Below are 17,204 nucleotides of genomic sequence, written 5' to 3'. Positions count from 1 at the left end.
CAAATTTGTATGCACATCCTTGGTTTCTGCTGCAGTTCTAACTGAAATCACTATGAAAAAGGCCGCAAATAAAGGAGTGAGCGCATCCAAGTTGTTGATGGCTGGTGAGAGCCGAGAGGAAAAAAAGATGTGCAGATTGTTTTTAAAATAAAAATTTATGTCCGGTAAAAAGTTTTAGCTGGAAGAGAGTTGGATCCCATTAGGATAAGTGGGATCTGCCCAGACTGTCTTCCTACCCTTGTTCCATTTAGATAGTGAAAATACATTCAGAAATGTATTAATAAACTTAAAATATGTTAATGATGTTGATATTTTGGTGATGATTTAATATATTTTTTCAAAACCATCACATTATTTTCTTGTCAAACATATCCAATAGAAGTATTCCTGACCTATGACAACCAATCTAAATGTAGAAACAATATATCTGGTACTTGTAGAGCATAGTGGCATAGAGGAGTTAACTTTTGTGTTTTATGCTAGAGATGTTTCATTGAAAAATATAGTTTCTTATAAAACATCTGGAAATAATCCTCAGCCAATAACGGGTGAAATGTTATGATTGAAAGTTTACTTGTAATGCAATTTAAGCAAAATTTTATTTTGAAAGTATAACATTTCGGTTGAGCATCACTGAAGAGACATTATTTGTCGAAATGCGCATCTGGTGCATCAAAATTGGTACCGTATAAGTTTTACATTATGACCCCTGGGTCGAGGCCTCTGCTGGTGGACTGTTAGTCCCCGAGGGTCTCTACAGCCCAGTAGCTAAGTACTTCGTTACTAGCTTGAAAATACGGATGTATATTTAAGGAGGTATGCTACACCAGAGAAATTTGATGTAGATGAAAAGTGTAGAATATGTACAAAAATATTTTGAATTTGAAAATTTTCAAATTTACTTTATTTTGTCAAAAAATACAGTTTTAGTAGAAGGTAATCTGAAAAAAATTTAAAACCCCTGCTGGACTCGAACCTGCGACCTACAGTTCAGCAGTCGGTATTCTAACCTACTGAGCTACTCGGCTAGGTATTTAAATGGAAAAGGAAAAGTCAAATATTGCTGATATCGATTTTGTCATCCATGTTTTTAAAGGAAGTCAGCCATTATGACGATGTAGAGTACTACCTTAATTGCTGTTATAAAATTTTGAAATTCATTTCAAAATTAAGGATTATCTCCCTCATGCATAGCTCTTATCCTTGGACGAATTTGGCTCCACTTTTTTGGCACGCTGTTTTTGGCTATATTTAGCTCTAAAACTTCATAGTTATTTCGGATTTCAAACATTTCGGTTGAGCATCACTGAAGAGTCATTATTTGTCGAAATGCGCATCTGGTGCATCAAAATTGGTACCGTATAAGTTTTACATTCAATAGAACATTTAACTTGTGCAGTAATTGGAGCTATACGGACCGTGGATATCGGCCTGGATAGCTCAGTGGTTAGAGCACCTGACTAGGAATGCAGGGGTCCAGCCAAAGATTTTCTCCTTCCCATACTACATTTGGTGCCGTTGACCACCCCTGGTGGTGCAGGTTGGCCTGTCAGGGGCGAAAAGAACCTGGGTTGATATTGAAAGACAATTATAAAATTATAATTGATCTTAAGGAGGGAGGAATGTAGTAATTAGGGCTATACGGACTGGATAGCTCAGTGGTTAGAGCACCTGCCTAGTAATGCAGGGGTCCCGGGTTCGATTCCCGGTACAACCAAAGATTTTCTCCTCCTTCCTATACTACACTTGTTAAGAGTTTACAATGTTTTTGCATACTTTGAAAAAATAAAATTAAAAAAAAAATTAAATTTATTTCCTACCTACCTACCCTATTTTTTTCTGGAACGTTAGCGGAAACTCAACAATTTTTATCGTTGGCCTCACTGAAAACTTGAAATCAAGGCACATATTGTCATGTAGGAATTTAATCGGCAGTTTTATCTGTAAATGTCCACCACATAAACCACTGAGTGTAGCGAGCGCTCACGAAGCCCAGTAGCTGTTGTTTACATAGTAGACCTTGACAGATAAAACTACAGATGCTTGGGTCATAATATATTATACACATCATATGTAAATAGTATGTATAAGGTTAGATGTGTATTCATATATAATGACCCAAGCACCTGTGGATAAAACTACCGACTCCTATAAATGGTTGTTTACATGACAAGACTGCCGACTCCATTGAGTGTGAAATCCTCACGACGTCAGTCACTTGTAAAGATCTAGGCGGATTTTCGACGAAAAGTTAACTAAACAGATTGACCAAAATGTCCTGGATTATGATCTGTAAGATGTGAAAGACATGATTGATTACAAACCTTCAATTCAGGGCTAGTCCAATCATTTGGACTATGTATAGATTGGGATGTTCTAAAGGCTAGCATTTTCTAAAGCCTAGCATAATAAAATTGTTTACAATGTATATTTCCCGCCATATGTGCATCTAATTCATGTAGACGCTTTGAAGGAAGTGTTTCTCAATGTTTTATAGAATGATAATCCTACTAACTATCAAGCGTCGGTGGTGTAATGGTCAGCATGGTTGCCTTCCAAGCAGTCGATCCGGGTTCAATTCCCGGCCGACGCACCGTTTTTTTTCAAATATTTAATTATTCCCAAAAGGACAGTTTGGTCTTAATCCCAATCCAGGACATTTTTATTATTTAATTATTCCCAAAGTTTCTAAAGGGGGAGAGTGACATAAATTTAGGGTTCGTCCCTCAGGTAAAGTAAAAATAGCCCTTTGCCACGATTTTCTTCACTTTTACATACTGTAGGAATCTATATATTTTTCATATAAAATCATATTTTGAAAATCGTTCTAGTTTCTACATTCCTTTTCAAATTCACTTCAAATTTGACAATCTGAGAGCGATTTAACAAAAGACTCGCTAAGTACAGCGTATTTGTTATAACTATTTTGCAATTTGAAAGTTGAAAATATTCATGAGTTATGCCAATCTCTATCCAGAGTAGCGCAGCGTAATACGCCCTCTGGTGAGAGATTGGAGTTATGCTTGAAGACACGAATCACGTTAACAGAAAACATATATATTATATATACAAACACACACACATCCAAGTCGAAGTGGTCCATATGACTGGATACAGCAAAGCGGGAAACCACGGGACATTTGACCATGTTTAACGCTATGAATCCATCAAAGCTTAACTACAGAGAAAATCCAGACGAGCATATACAGCCCGCGTTATGTACATAGAAGACATTGTCAGCGAGGACCTGCAGAAAAACCCACAGAACAAGATTAATCTCAGATTATGTCACCATTAAATCCAACGATGGTTTGCTCCACGGTCTCTATATCAGTGGTGGATCCAAAGGTCTCTATATCAGTGGTGGATCCAAAGGTCTCTATATCAGTGGTGGATCCAAAGGTCTCTATATCAGTGGTGGATCCAAAGATCTCTATATCAGTGGTGGATCCAGAGGGGATAGGTTGGATTCCCCCCGTTTCGTCCAAAAATTTTGCTAAAAAGCGTATTTTGAGGGTGGACACCTCCCCTCCTCCTCCTCCTGAAAACCGAAATTAATGGTAGACCCCCCCCCCCCCCATTTCAAAACTTTCTGAATGCGCCCCTGTATATGAAATTTAAACCAACAATTCCAGTCAGTATACATAAAGGAAAAATGTCCAAATCCTGCCTGACTCGGGGACTAGGCCCATGCCCATCCAGGGACAATGTTACTGCAAATTAAAGAGGCATGCATCCCTAAACTACTAAAAGGACTGACCATTCAAGGCCACGGGACCAGATGAAGTACCATCTTTCATTTTTTTTGTAAATGAAATGCAGCAAATACCACATTTGAATAGGTATCCAGCTTTCACTACACCAAGGAACCATAGCAGATGAATGGCGATCAGAAAACTTAGTACCGATATACAAAATAGGACTTTTATAGGAGAAAAGCACCAACCAGCAAATCATCGTCCTATACGTCATCTATTGCCTGTAAACTCTAGGAACATGTAAAACGCAGCACATACAGTCATGGACTACTTCGACGAGCACAACATGCCTTAGACAGATAGCCAGAAATATGAAACAGGGGACCCAAACTGATATTTAGATAACCTCCTTGACTTCGACAAGGTGCCCCTGCCCCCCACCACCGCCTCCTTCTGAAACTGGCACACTGCGGAGTTAGAGGTAGAACCTTGTATATGATAGATAGATAGATAGATGAATAGATAGATAGATAGATAGTACATGCATATGGATCGACTTAGCAACAGAACCAGACTCTGTCGTACTTGAATGACAGACATGAAAACCATTGGATGTACGAGCTGGATCGAATTTATTTAACATTGAAACACTAGTTCAACTCCGTAATGGAAAAAATGACATTTATGAAAACACGAAATTTTAACATCGTCGGAAACCCGTAGTCGGTCCTGCAATTCTTTTGAGGTAACAGAAGTGCGACCGACCTAAATTCTGTGGAAACGAGGGGGTTATTTGTATTCGGTCTTTCCTACAAGGGGGATAGCAAAAGCCGAATATGAATACCCCCCTCGTTTCAACAGAAATTACGACAGACCGAGGGTTTCAAAAGATGCATCTTCAAAAGCTACGTCTACACATGTTCATCTCAGATATACCCAATATATCTTCACAAAATCATGAAAGCGTTATTGTTCCTCGTTTTCCAATCCGATTACTTCATATAGTAATGACGCCGTGACGTTAATTTAGATAAAATACATGTATGTATATACATTCAAAAGGTTATGGAAGACAGAGGCCGAGAAATTATTTAAAAAATGAAAGTGATGTACAATGTAAACTGACGTTTAAGGCTTTCATCTGAGAAGAAATTGTCAAATTAATGAAGATGTAGTAACTCTAGTCCTTTGATTTTTATGTTCAAATCATAGATTGTGTACATATTTAGTTTGCTAAAATAAAGGAGATCACTTGGGTGATCCTTAGTTAAAGTACCACTAGCACCAAATCTATAATTTTTTTCTTTTCTTCATTCAACCACATTCTAATATTCAACAGCAGTATGTGCAGCAAAATGTCCCGAAAGTATCCATACTGATTAAAGACTTGACATATATATCTAAAACACGATATTCTCTATCCAGAGTTCCGTGCGCTTCTCGTACTGAAGCTTGTGTAACGCGCCCTCTGGTGAGAGAATGCCACACTGGAGGCAAAATCCTCCGCTTGCGAAATTCATAGTTTTTGTACACTCTTCCTGCTTTTCCTAATTATATTTTTAATTTGTTTGCAGCATCATCAAAAGTAAAGAAATCCTTCAAATGACAAATTTAATCACTTCGACCATTTTGGCTCTCCTAGTACCAAAACCCGGCGCCCCTGGGATAAAATGAAATTTACAGATTGGTAAATGGCTCCTATTCCTTCCAAATACCCATTCAGTTTCAATTTAATATCAATAGCACTAAAGATGTCATCTAAAAATGTTTTACAAACATCAAATACTGACTTTGGCCCTGCCCTGAAGTCAGAACCTCTATCCCGTGGATCATGAAATTTACAATTTTGGTACAGACCTTCCTTCTCTACATGACTATAATTGCATTTAGTTTTCCTTACAGTCGTATGGTTGTAGAGAAGATTCTTAAAAATTTGTCAAATTTGACAGTTTTTGCCCTACCCAAGGTGCAGGAGTCCCAACATTTAAAATCAATGCCCCATCCCCTCAGTTTCAAAGATGCATCAAATCAACTTTGAAAAGAATTGGAAGGGTACCGTGTAAACACCCCCCCCCCCCCACCCCCCATTAAAATGTTCAACTGTTAACATGATGAACACAGACCAATAACAACAGGTCAGGTGATCTAAAATGTGTAAAGTTTACTGACAGACGGACAGGTGATCTAAAATGTGTAAAGTTTACAGACAGACGGACAAGTGATCAGAAAATCTACCTCCGGCTTTTAGCTCATGCAAGCTAAAAAACAAAACAAGAGGCCCATGGGCCACATTGCTAACCTGAGTCACCTTGGCCCATATCTGAAGACTTTCCATATATATTTGCATGTAAAACCTTAGTCCCTATTATGGCCAAAACTACCCTTTGTAAACTTGAATCTACACTATGTCAGAAAGCTTTCATGTAAATGTCAACTTCTTTGGCCCAATGGTTCTTGAGAAGAAGATTTTTCCTATATTTGTATGTAAAACTTTGACCCCCCCCCCCACTTGTGGCTCCATCCTACCCCCGGGGGCCATGATTTGAACAAACTTGAATCTGCACTATGTCAGAAAGTTTTCATGTAAAAATCAGCTTTTCTGGCTCAGTGGTTCTTGAGAAGATTTTTCCTATATATTTGTATGTAAAACTTTGATTCCCTATTGTGGCCCCATCCCACCCCCGAAGCCCATGATTTCAACAAACTTCAATCTGAATTATGTAAGGAAGCTTTCATGTAAATCTCAGCTTCTCTGGCTTAGTGGTTCTTGAGAAAATTTTTAAAGTTTTTACCTATATATTTGTATGTAAAACTTTGATCCCCTATTGTGGCCCCATCCCACCCCCGGGGGCCATGATTTGAACAAACTTGAATCTGCACTATGTCAGAAAGTTTTCATGTAAAAATCAGCTTTTCTGGCTCAGTGGTTCTTGAGAAGAAGAATTTTAAAGATTTTTCCTATATATTTGTATAATGTAAAACTTTGCATGATCCCCTATTGTGGCCCCATCCAACACCCAGGGCCCATGATTTGAACAAATTTGAATCTGCATTATGTCAGGAAGCTTTCATGTAAATCTCAGCTTGACAGTGCTCAATTTCATAGCTCCTATAAGGAATACAAAATAGAGAGTTGGGCAAACACGGACCCCTGGATATACCAGAGGTGGGATCAGGTGCCTAGGAGGAGTAAGCATCCCCTGTCAACCAGTCACACCCGCCGTGAGCCCTATACCTTGATCAGGTAAACAGAGTTATCCGTAGTCAAAATCAGTGTGCCAAGAAAGGAAATAAGATTCATTTTATCACAATTTATTCATATAATCATTACAAAGGACACATGCTTCCATAGCAATCCTCTCTCACTCTCTAGCCCTTGCTTGCCAAACAAGCATATTTTTATTTGTTTTTATACAGAAAGAATGTGGGGGGAAACAAGAAAGTGAATATGAAAATAAATATTTTTACACAGAAACCGAATAGTAAATTTTTTCTCTTATTTCTATACAAACAAACATTTTGCAAAAAATGCCATGGGCAAGATACCATTAATGCATTAAGACAACATCGATTTTTAAAAATGACAGCAACTGCTGGAAAATAGGAAACTAACCTTAGAATAACATAATTGCACATAACATGTAATTTCCCATACACCATAAAAAGAGAACAATGAAATCGAGACACATCGTGTGATATCGTAGAATGCCATCACACCGATGTGCAGTGTCTTATTAAAAGTGCTCACTACTGCTTAATGACCTCTGGAAGTCACTACAAAACAGTATACAAAAGATAAAATATCACTTCCTGCACAGTTTGTACAATGTGTTCGCTATTAAATGTTTCAAGTTGAAAGCATGCCTTATTTTTCAACACATCTCAATGCACACAACAAAACATAAAGAGAAATATTCGCAGTACTCTTATCCCTGGGAAGACAATCATTATGATTTCAATTCCATGATCCTCAGAATTTTTATATCGTGCCAAACTTAAAAGTTTATTCAACTAATTAAAAGATTTCTATTTACTGTTCTGATGCTAAATTTATAAATATACATCTATTTTACATTGTACTTCTGGGGCTGATAAATCTTCTCGAGATTTTAGCAGCAGCAAAAGGATCATAGAATATCTACGTATATGGTTAACACTACAATGGGTAGTGTTCTTAGTCTCATCCCAGCAATATATAGTACTGATAAACCAAACGCAATCACACTAAAAATAATGGTATACACCCGATGTTTAAAACCTCCAAATGCATGTGCATGATACATGTACCGTACACAACATAGATCAGTCTGAAATTTACACATTATTACGATTGTTACGAATTGTAAGACAATTTAACACTTTGGTCTTAAATACTAAATTCTCATCTGGAATGAATAAATATACTCTATTCATAAATTCACAACTTAAAATACATCCAATTTCCATATAATGAACAATGCACACATAATTTAATGATTAATTAATACATTGATATTTTTATGACTATGACACAAGCACTGGTAGTCTTTCCTATAAGGAGACCTGGTCATTTTTGAACAAAGTCCGGTGAATATTAATTTTCACATGGTCCTTATCAAGTTTGTTCTAATCTTCATGACTAATGGCCCAATGTTTGAACAATCAAATGCAAATCCATAAAGAAATTCCTAATCTCTCGCAGTTTTTCATTGGTTTGAAAGCTCATTTGAAAGCCAATCAAGTCCTTCGTATAATCCTGATCCTTGTGTGGCACACGTACTCTGAATATACCACTGAAAATAAAAAAAAATAATTAAAAATACATTACGTCAATGATTCAGCATCTGAATTTGGAAATACATATCATAAACTGCACTGTATTTAACAATACCTTCTGTGTACATGTATCTATGAACAATAACACTTGTATTAGTAATTATTAATTCACATTTTCCTCAATACAACAAAACGTACCACAATATTTTTCATTCAGGATGATATTTACATGTAAATGTGACTATACATGATATATTGAAGCTCGTACCTTTCGTCCCCTTAATGCACCAAGTCCAAGTTTTTCTGTGACCTCCGAGGCTGCCATGGCATTAGGCAGGTCCTGCTTGTTGGCAAACACTAACAAAATGGCATCTCTTAACTCGTCCTCTTCCAACTACAACACAAACAAAAGTTGCTTACATCTGTGATATAAAAAAAATCAACAATTAGACCAATTCAACTTAATTAGTAGATTATCATCCGGGCCATTCCGGGGCAACACAAAAATATGGGGCGGGTGGGAGGATTTTATTTTTTAATTTTTATCCCCCCCCCCCCCCAAAAAAAATTCATGACAAAAAGCATCACACAAAGTGTTAATCAAGTTAACATTCAAAGAATCCTTGGTAGAAGATATAAAACCAACATTGTGTGACTTCCCATTCACTCATGTCACTGGGAAGCAGGTTTGTTTGAAATCATAATTTTTGCGAAAAAAAATAATTAATTGGGACGGGTCCTTCTTTGAGGGCCGGGCGGGGATGATATTTAAATTGGCCTTATATAAACCAAGTCACTCGTAAAATACAATTGTACATCTAAAACAATACAACACAAAAGACACTCCTACTTATACTATTATAAATGAACTCCTACCCCGACATCCATGTATAAAATACACGCACGATCAAACGAGACTCTAGATGTTTTACCCTTTATATTATACTAGACAATCATGAGTATTCACACAGAAAAACAGTAAACCCCCCCCCCCTCAAATTTTGTTGTGACAAGGACGAGACAAAAGTGGGATTTCATCTTCTCAAGGAATAACCAGTATGTTCTTATAGTGGTTCGACTTGAATATTGACAAACAAAAACCCAAAAACGACTACTGAGCAGAGTTTACAAATAGCAATTTTATAGTTCATTTAGCAGTCACAATGTTCTGTACACTTAACTGTTAGTATACATGAGCTCTCAGTTTTATAGACAAGTAAACAGTTAATGACTTAATTGCCCATTGTTAAACTTGACTGTGTATTGTGCACCTGTTCTATTGATACAGCTGACCTGTATATATATTTATTGATATATCGCTACACCCCTAAAAGAATGTAAAGAAAATGTTAACGAAATCAATATTAAAATACTGAACATGAGAGAAGTTCAAAAATTTGTACTTTGCATAAATAAATGTTAACAAAGTACTTATCTTTGTTTGATACCATCTAAAAGATTTTTTTGTGTATAAAATATGAAATGAGAATGTAGTTGATGTTTTTCTGAACCATATGTTTGGTTAGAAATGATGAATTCTGCAATTGTGGAAGAAAACAAAACACTGGTAAATGGATCAGTTCGTTTAGTATTGCTCTGCTCAGTAGTCGTTGCGATTTCTGTTATGCCAACATTTAGAAAAGATAATATACACATATGTTAAAACACCCATTTTGTTTCTTTAAATCTTCTCAGTGGGAATTCTAAATGAGAGATATCCAGAATATTTTATATCGCTAGTATAGATAATGTATACATCAGTAATCTTCTCAGTGGGAATTCTAAATGAGAGATATCCAGAATATTTTATATCGCTAGTATAGATAATGTATACATCAGTAATCTTCTCAGTGGGAATTCTAAATGAGAGATATCCAGAATATTTTATATCGCTAGTATAGATAATGTATACATCAGTAATCTTCTCAGTGGGAATTCTAAATGAGAGATATCCAGAATATTTTATATCGCTAGTATAGATAATGTATACATCAGTAATCTTCTCAGTGGGAATTCTAAATGAAAGAAATCCAGAATATTTTATATCGCTAGTATAGATAATGTATACATCAGTACTCTTCTCAGTGGGAATTCTAAATGAGAGAAATCCAGAATATTTTATATCGCTAGTATAGATAATGTATACATCAGTAATCTTCTCAGTGGGAATTCTAAATGAGAGATATCCAGAATATTTTATATCGCTAGTATAGATAATGTATACATCAGTAATCTTCTCAGTGGGAATTCTAAATGAGAGATATCCAGAATATTTTATATCGCTAGTATAGATAATGTATACATCAGTAATCTTCTCAGTGGGAATTCTAAATGAGAGATATCCAGAATATTTTATATCGCTAGTATAGATAATGTATACATCAGTAATCTTCTCAGTGGGAATTCTAAATGAGAGATATCCAGAATATTTTATATCGCTAGTATAGATAATGTATACATCAGTAATCTTCTCAGTGGGAATTCTAAATGAGAGATATCCAGAATATTTTATATCGCTAGTATAGATAATGTATACATCAGTAATCTTCTCAGTGGGAATTCTAAATGAGAGATATCCAGAATATTTTATATCGCTAGTATAGATAATGTATACATCAGTAATCTTCTCAGTGGGAATTCTAAATGAGAGATATCCAGAATATTTTATATCGCTAGTATAGATAATGTATACATCAGTAATCTTCTCAGTGGGAATTCTAAATGAGAGATATCCAGAACATTTTATATCGCTAGTATAGATAATATATACATCAGTAATATATACCAGATTTATTCAACACACGGCTAATATTATTCTGATCTATTTATCTTTCCGCTTTGTTCATTATCATCCAGTTCTTATTTATGTACCATGCAACTTGTCTATACCAGGTGTCAAGCATTGATTTCTTAGATTTTATACAACAACAGTTCACTACAAATATTCCTAGATTTTATACAACAACAGTTCACTACAAATATTCCTAGATTTTATACAACAACAGTTCAATACAAATATTCCTAGATTTTATACAACAACAGTTCAATACAAATAGATTTGATACACCCACAGTTCAATACAAACATTTCTAGATTTTATAAACCCACAGTTCAATACAAACATTTCTAGATTTTATACAACAACAGTTCAATTATGGACTTCATGCAGTGTGTGCTGATGTGTGGTTATAAGGGCCTGCGTCAAGTACAAAACAATACTGGCACAAGACGGGGATAAAATAGACCGAGCTTGTGAGACTGATATTACAGACAACGGTCCGTATAACCAAACCATGCACTGAAGTCCTATAATTGTTTATATATATATATATATAAAGCACAGAAAATTTCACTTTATTTTGGATACCCACTTCCGCCCGACCCAGGGTTGAACTCATGACCTGAGGAACCAAATCTCCTAGCATCATGTAACTAGCACGCTATACCGCTCGACGATCTAGACATATACATATGTACGAACGTCAAACATTGACCTTATTGTGATCTCTCGCATATTGTGTCTTTCTACGACAACAGACAGCACATCTCAATATCTACTTCCATTGATATGGTTGAGGGTTGATGTTTTACAAACACCACATGTTCTGCATTAAACCAATGAAAATTTATTACACATCCTACTTGTATATTGTTCGGAAATATACTCGATTTTCCAAACTCTAAGATTAATCAATTATTTGGTACGCAGGGTGTCTAGTATATAGAAAAGCTGTATTTCAGTTTTGTTTTTCAAAAGAAAAACTGTGAAGTTGAATAAGAAATAAATTGTAAATATGCAGTGTATTTAGGAGATTCCGTATTTAGGAGATTCCGTGTAAAGCACTGTTCGTTGACATTTCCTGATCAATAACTCACCATTTTAGTTAATTCTGCTCTGGCCTCTTCTACTCTTTCTCTGTCATTGCTATCCACAACAAATATGAGACCCTGCAAGAAGACAATTAAATCTCATGACGTAAAGCAAATTCTAACTCGGTACATCTACATCTATTGATTGATGTATGTCATGGTCTACTGTGTCCATAAAAAACATTTCATCATCTTTTGCATCCATTTATTGGGGACAGCTTTCTTTGAAATTCAAGATAACCATGATAGAATATAGATCCAATATCACGAATCAATCATTAATCAAAATAAAATCTGCAGTCCAAAATAAGGATGGAGCTCCCATCTTTAAAGTTTAACAGATTTTGAAAGTATAGATAGATAAGTTTATTCCAACTTTGGGCCCAGAGGGCATAACAGTGAGACAGTTTATAAAAAAGGAAATTCAAAAAGTATATGCAATATTGATCCCCACCCAGCACATGCAGTCTCATACTGCTGTCTCAAACCGTCAACGAAACTACATCCTAATATTTGTCTTGTCTGTAAAATTGGTGACGATTACGAGTTCAAACTCCTACAGGTGGAACAAAACACACATTGTGAAATAGAATGAAACAATAAGTCGTGGTCTGCGATAGTGATGGGCAATCGGACCAAAAACCATAATCAATTATCAGTAACAATCGGACACATGTAATAGATTAATAATCGATTATAATCACAATTGTCAATGAAGTGGTTTTTTTTCTTAAAATAGAAAAACAGAATCATTAAACATATGGAAACAACAAGCCGTGGTCTGCGATAGTGATGGACAATCGGACCAAAAACAATAATCAATTATCAGTAACAATCAGACACATGTAATAGATTAAATAATCGATTATAATCACAATTGTCAATGAAGTGGGTTTTTTTTCTTAAAATAGAAAAACAGAATCATTAAACATATGGAAACAACATATGAATTCTTCTTTCCTTTTGTTCATGGGTATATAGATCAGAATTTCAATGCATCAAGTAATGGAATTTATTCATAATCACAATGTCTGAAAGTTATCAGAGTCCGACTCCTTTATCTGACTGTTGAATGCTGTTGTTATTTCCGTTAATACTCCCGCCATTTTATTTTCTTGTTGTTTGATCCGGTTTGACATACAGAGAAGAAAATCCGAACAAAGTTGAAATGATTTCCGGATTTTTTTTGTTTTTGGGTGATTGATGTCGACAACTTTTATTTTGTAATCGAGTAGTAGCATCATAGAGCTTTAATTAAACGACCAACAATCGATCATCGGTGACAATCGTTTCATCACTAGTTTGCGACGATGCAATATAAAATGCACCCTGATATTTGTTGTAAAGAGTAATGTCGGTATGATACGATACATAAACAAACCTATCAAAAAGATACACAGAGTAATGTCAGTATGATATGATACATAAACAACTTATCAAAAATGTGGAATTGGAAAATGAAAGTACATATAGAACACAAGATGTATTACAAATGGTGGACTGAACATCAATAATCCAATCCTCATATTTTGTTGTCATTAGTGTGAGCATGGAAAATAGACACATGTAGAAAATGATGAACATGTGTCTGATATTGAGAAATCAGTGTACAAATTTATATAAATCACTGATTTTGGGAACATTCTCTGTTTCAAAGCAAACATGTATTGTATTTCATATAATTTGTTTATTCTTTGTCAAAAAGACAAATAAATACTCTGTTTGTTAAAGGGACTGGTTCACGATTTTCCCCAAAATTTTCATTTTCACTTTTTATTTTTAATGTGTTTAAAGGAGTTCACATAAAAATCAAGGTTATACATGATAACAGAAGCTAATTTTAGAGAGTTTATTATTTGTTTTGTAAACAGAGTTTGTGGTATGTTATTGTTTATGAAATTTTCAAAAGAAATGGATATCGATCTAAATTTATTGTATCTTTCACATTTCAAGCATTTTTGGGGTAAATGTGTCATCTAAAAGTTAAAATTTGTGACTATGCAATATTAAGATGCTTTATATTACAAAATCAATATTTCACCTGTTTGTTTGTATACATAAAAAGACTGGAGTCTTTGTTTACATAACACAGATTTAAGGCTAAAATATTGCTTTTATTCTTGCATTCAGAAGGTCAAAATTTTGGCTGTCCATATTAAATGAGTTATATTTTTAATGTTTACCATCAGAAATGATAATTTTTTTTTTTTATCGAAAATCGTGAACCAGTCCCTTTAAAATAGTATGACTTAATATTTTTAATATTGAAAAGTAAATGTATCGTACACTGAAGTATCAAGATATATTGTATCACAAGGTCAATGCATCATCCCACCTCTAGTACCTACAATGATGTAATCCCATCCCTAGTAGCTATAATGATATAATCCCACCCCTAGTAGATACAATGATGTAATCCCATCCCTAGTAGCTACAATGATGTAATCCCATCCCTAGTAGCTACAATGATGTAATCCCATCCCTAGTAGCTACAATGATGTAATCCCATCCCTAGTAGCTACAATGATGTAATCCCACCCCTAGTAGCTACAATGATGTAATCCCATCCCTAGTAGCTACAATGATGTAATCCCACCCCTAGTAGCTACAATGATGTAATCCCATCCCTAGTAGATACAATGATGTAATCCCACTCCTAGTAGATACAATGATGTAATCCCACCTCTAGTAGATACAATGATGTAATCCCATCCCTAGTAGATACAATGATGTAATCCCACCTCTAGTAGATACAATGATGTAATCCCATCCCTAGTAGATACAATGATGTAATCCCACCTCTAGTAGATACAATGATGTAATCCCATCCCTAGTAGCTACAATGATGTAATCCCACCTCTAGTAGATACAATGATGTAATCCCATCCCTAGTAGCTACAATGATGTAATCCCACCCCTAGTAGCTACAATGATGTAATCCCACCCCTAGTAGCTACAATGATGTAATCCCACTCCTAGTAGATACAATGATGTAATCCCACTCCTAGTAGATACAATGATGCAATCCCATCCCTAGTAGCTACAATGATGTAATCCCACCCCTAGTAGATACAATGATGTAATCCCACTCCTAGTAGCTACAATGATGTAATCCCATCCCTAGTAGCTACAATGATGTAATCCCACCCCTAGTAGCTACAATGATGTAATCCCATCCCTAGTAGCTACAATGATGTAATCCCACCCCTAGTAGCTACAATGATGTAATCCCATCCCTAGTAGCTACAATGATGTAATCCCATCCCTAGTAGATACAATGATGTAATCCCATCCCTAGTAGATACAATGATGTAATCCCACTCCTAGTAGATACAATGATGTAATCCCACCCCTAGTAGCTACAATGATGTAATCCCACCTCTAGTAGATACAATGATGTAATCCCATCCCTAGTAGCTACAATGATGTAATCCCACCCCTAGTAGCTACAATGATGTAATCCCACTCCTAGTAGCTACAATGATGTAATCCCATCCCTAGTAGCTACAATGATGTAATCCCATCCCTAGTAGATACAATGATGTAATCCCATCCCTAGTAGCTACAATGATGTAATCCCACCCCTAGTAGCTACAATGATGTAATCCCACTCCTAGTAGCTACAATGATGCAATCCCATCCCTAGTAGCTACAATGATGTAACCCCACTCCTAGTAGATACAATGATGTAACCCCACTCCTAGTAGCTACAATGCATCATCCATCCTCTAGTACCTACAATGATGTAATCCCATCCCTAGTAGCTACAATGATGTAATCCCACCCCTAGTAGCTACAATGATGTAATCCCACCCCTAGTAGCTACAATGATGCAATCCCACCACGAGTAGCTACAATGATGTAATCCCACCCCTAGTAGCTACAATGATGTAATCCCACCCCTAGTAGCTACAATGATGTAATCCCATCCCTAGTAGCTACAATGATGTAATCCCATCCCTAGTAGATACAATGATGTAATCCCATCCCTAGTAGATACAATGATGTAACCCCACTCCTAGTAGATACAATGATGTAATCCCACCCCTAGTAGCTACAATGATGTAATCCCACCTCTAGTAGATACAATGATGTAATCCCATCCCTAGTAGCTACAATGATGTAATCCCACCCCTAGTAGCTACAATGATGTAATCCCACTCCTAGTAGCTACAATGATGTAATCCCATCCCTAGTAGCTACAATGATGTAATCCCATCCCTAGTAGCTACAATGATGTAATCCCATCCCTAGTAGATACAATGATGTAATCCCATCCCTAGTAGCTACAATGATGTAATCCCACCCCTAGTAGCTACAATGATGTAATCCCATCCCTAGTAGCTACAATGATGTAATCCCACCCCTAGTAGCTACAATGATGCAATCCCATCCCTAGTAGCTACAATGATGTAATCCCACCCCTAGTAGCTACAATGATGTAATCCCACTCCTAGTAGCTACAATGATGCAATCCCATCCCTAGTAGCTACAATGATGTAACCCCACTCCTAGTAGATACAATGATGTAATCCCATCCCTAGTAGCTACAATGATGTAACCCCACTCCTAGTAGCTACAATGCATCATCCATCCTCTAGTACCTACAATGATGTAATCCCATCCCTAGTAGCTACAATGATGTAATCCCACCCCTAGTAGCTACAATGATGTAATCCCACCCCTAGTAGCTACAATGATGCAATCCCACCACGAGTAGCTACAATGATGTAATCCCACCCCTAGTAGCTACAATGATGTAATCCCACCCCTAGTAGCTACAATGATGTAATCCCATCCCTAGTAGCTACAATGATGTAATCCCACTCCTAGTAGCTACAATGATGTAATCCCACCCTTAGTAGATACAATGATGTAATC

At 36.0% G+C, this 17,204-nt stretch overlaps 1 protein-coding gene and 1 non-coding gene across 2 annotated transcripts in view; one reads left to right on the top strand and one right to left on the bottom strand.

Moving 5' to 3' along the window:
* LOC125655695 (uncharacterized) overlaps positions 1-17,204 on the bottom strand; it is a 46,716-nt gene that overhangs the window by 25,635 nt on the left and 3,877 nt on the right. The window contains exons 4-7 of the mRNA XM_056143014.1: positions 12,330-12,401; positions 8,722-8,847; positions 8,056-8,071; positions 2,325-2,383 (exon numbers count right to left, since the gene is read on the bottom strand). Of these exons, the coding sequence (XP_055998989.1) occupies positions 2,325-2,383; positions 8,056-8,071; positions 8,722-8,847; positions 12,330-12,401 (273 nt within the window). The remainder of the gene's footprint in view (positions 1-2,324; positions 2,384-8,055; positions 8,072-8,721; positions 8,848-12,329; positions 12,402-17,204) is intronic.
* Positions 2,522-2,593, top strand: Trnag-ucc (transfer RNA glycine (anticodon UCC)). Its single transcript has one exon. It is a non-coding gene; the product is annotated as a tRNA-Gly (tRNA).

This window comes from Ostrea edulis, chromosome 7 (genome assembly GCF_947568905.1).
Source record: "Ostrea edulis chromosome 7, xbOstEdul1.1, whole genome shotgun sequence".
NCBI lineage: Eukaryota > Metazoa > Mollusca > Bivalvia > Ostreida > Ostreidae > Ostrea > Ostrea edulis.
The sequence above is the reverse complement of the archived record's forward strand: the minus strand, read 5'-3'. Positions and strand labels throughout refer to the sequence as shown.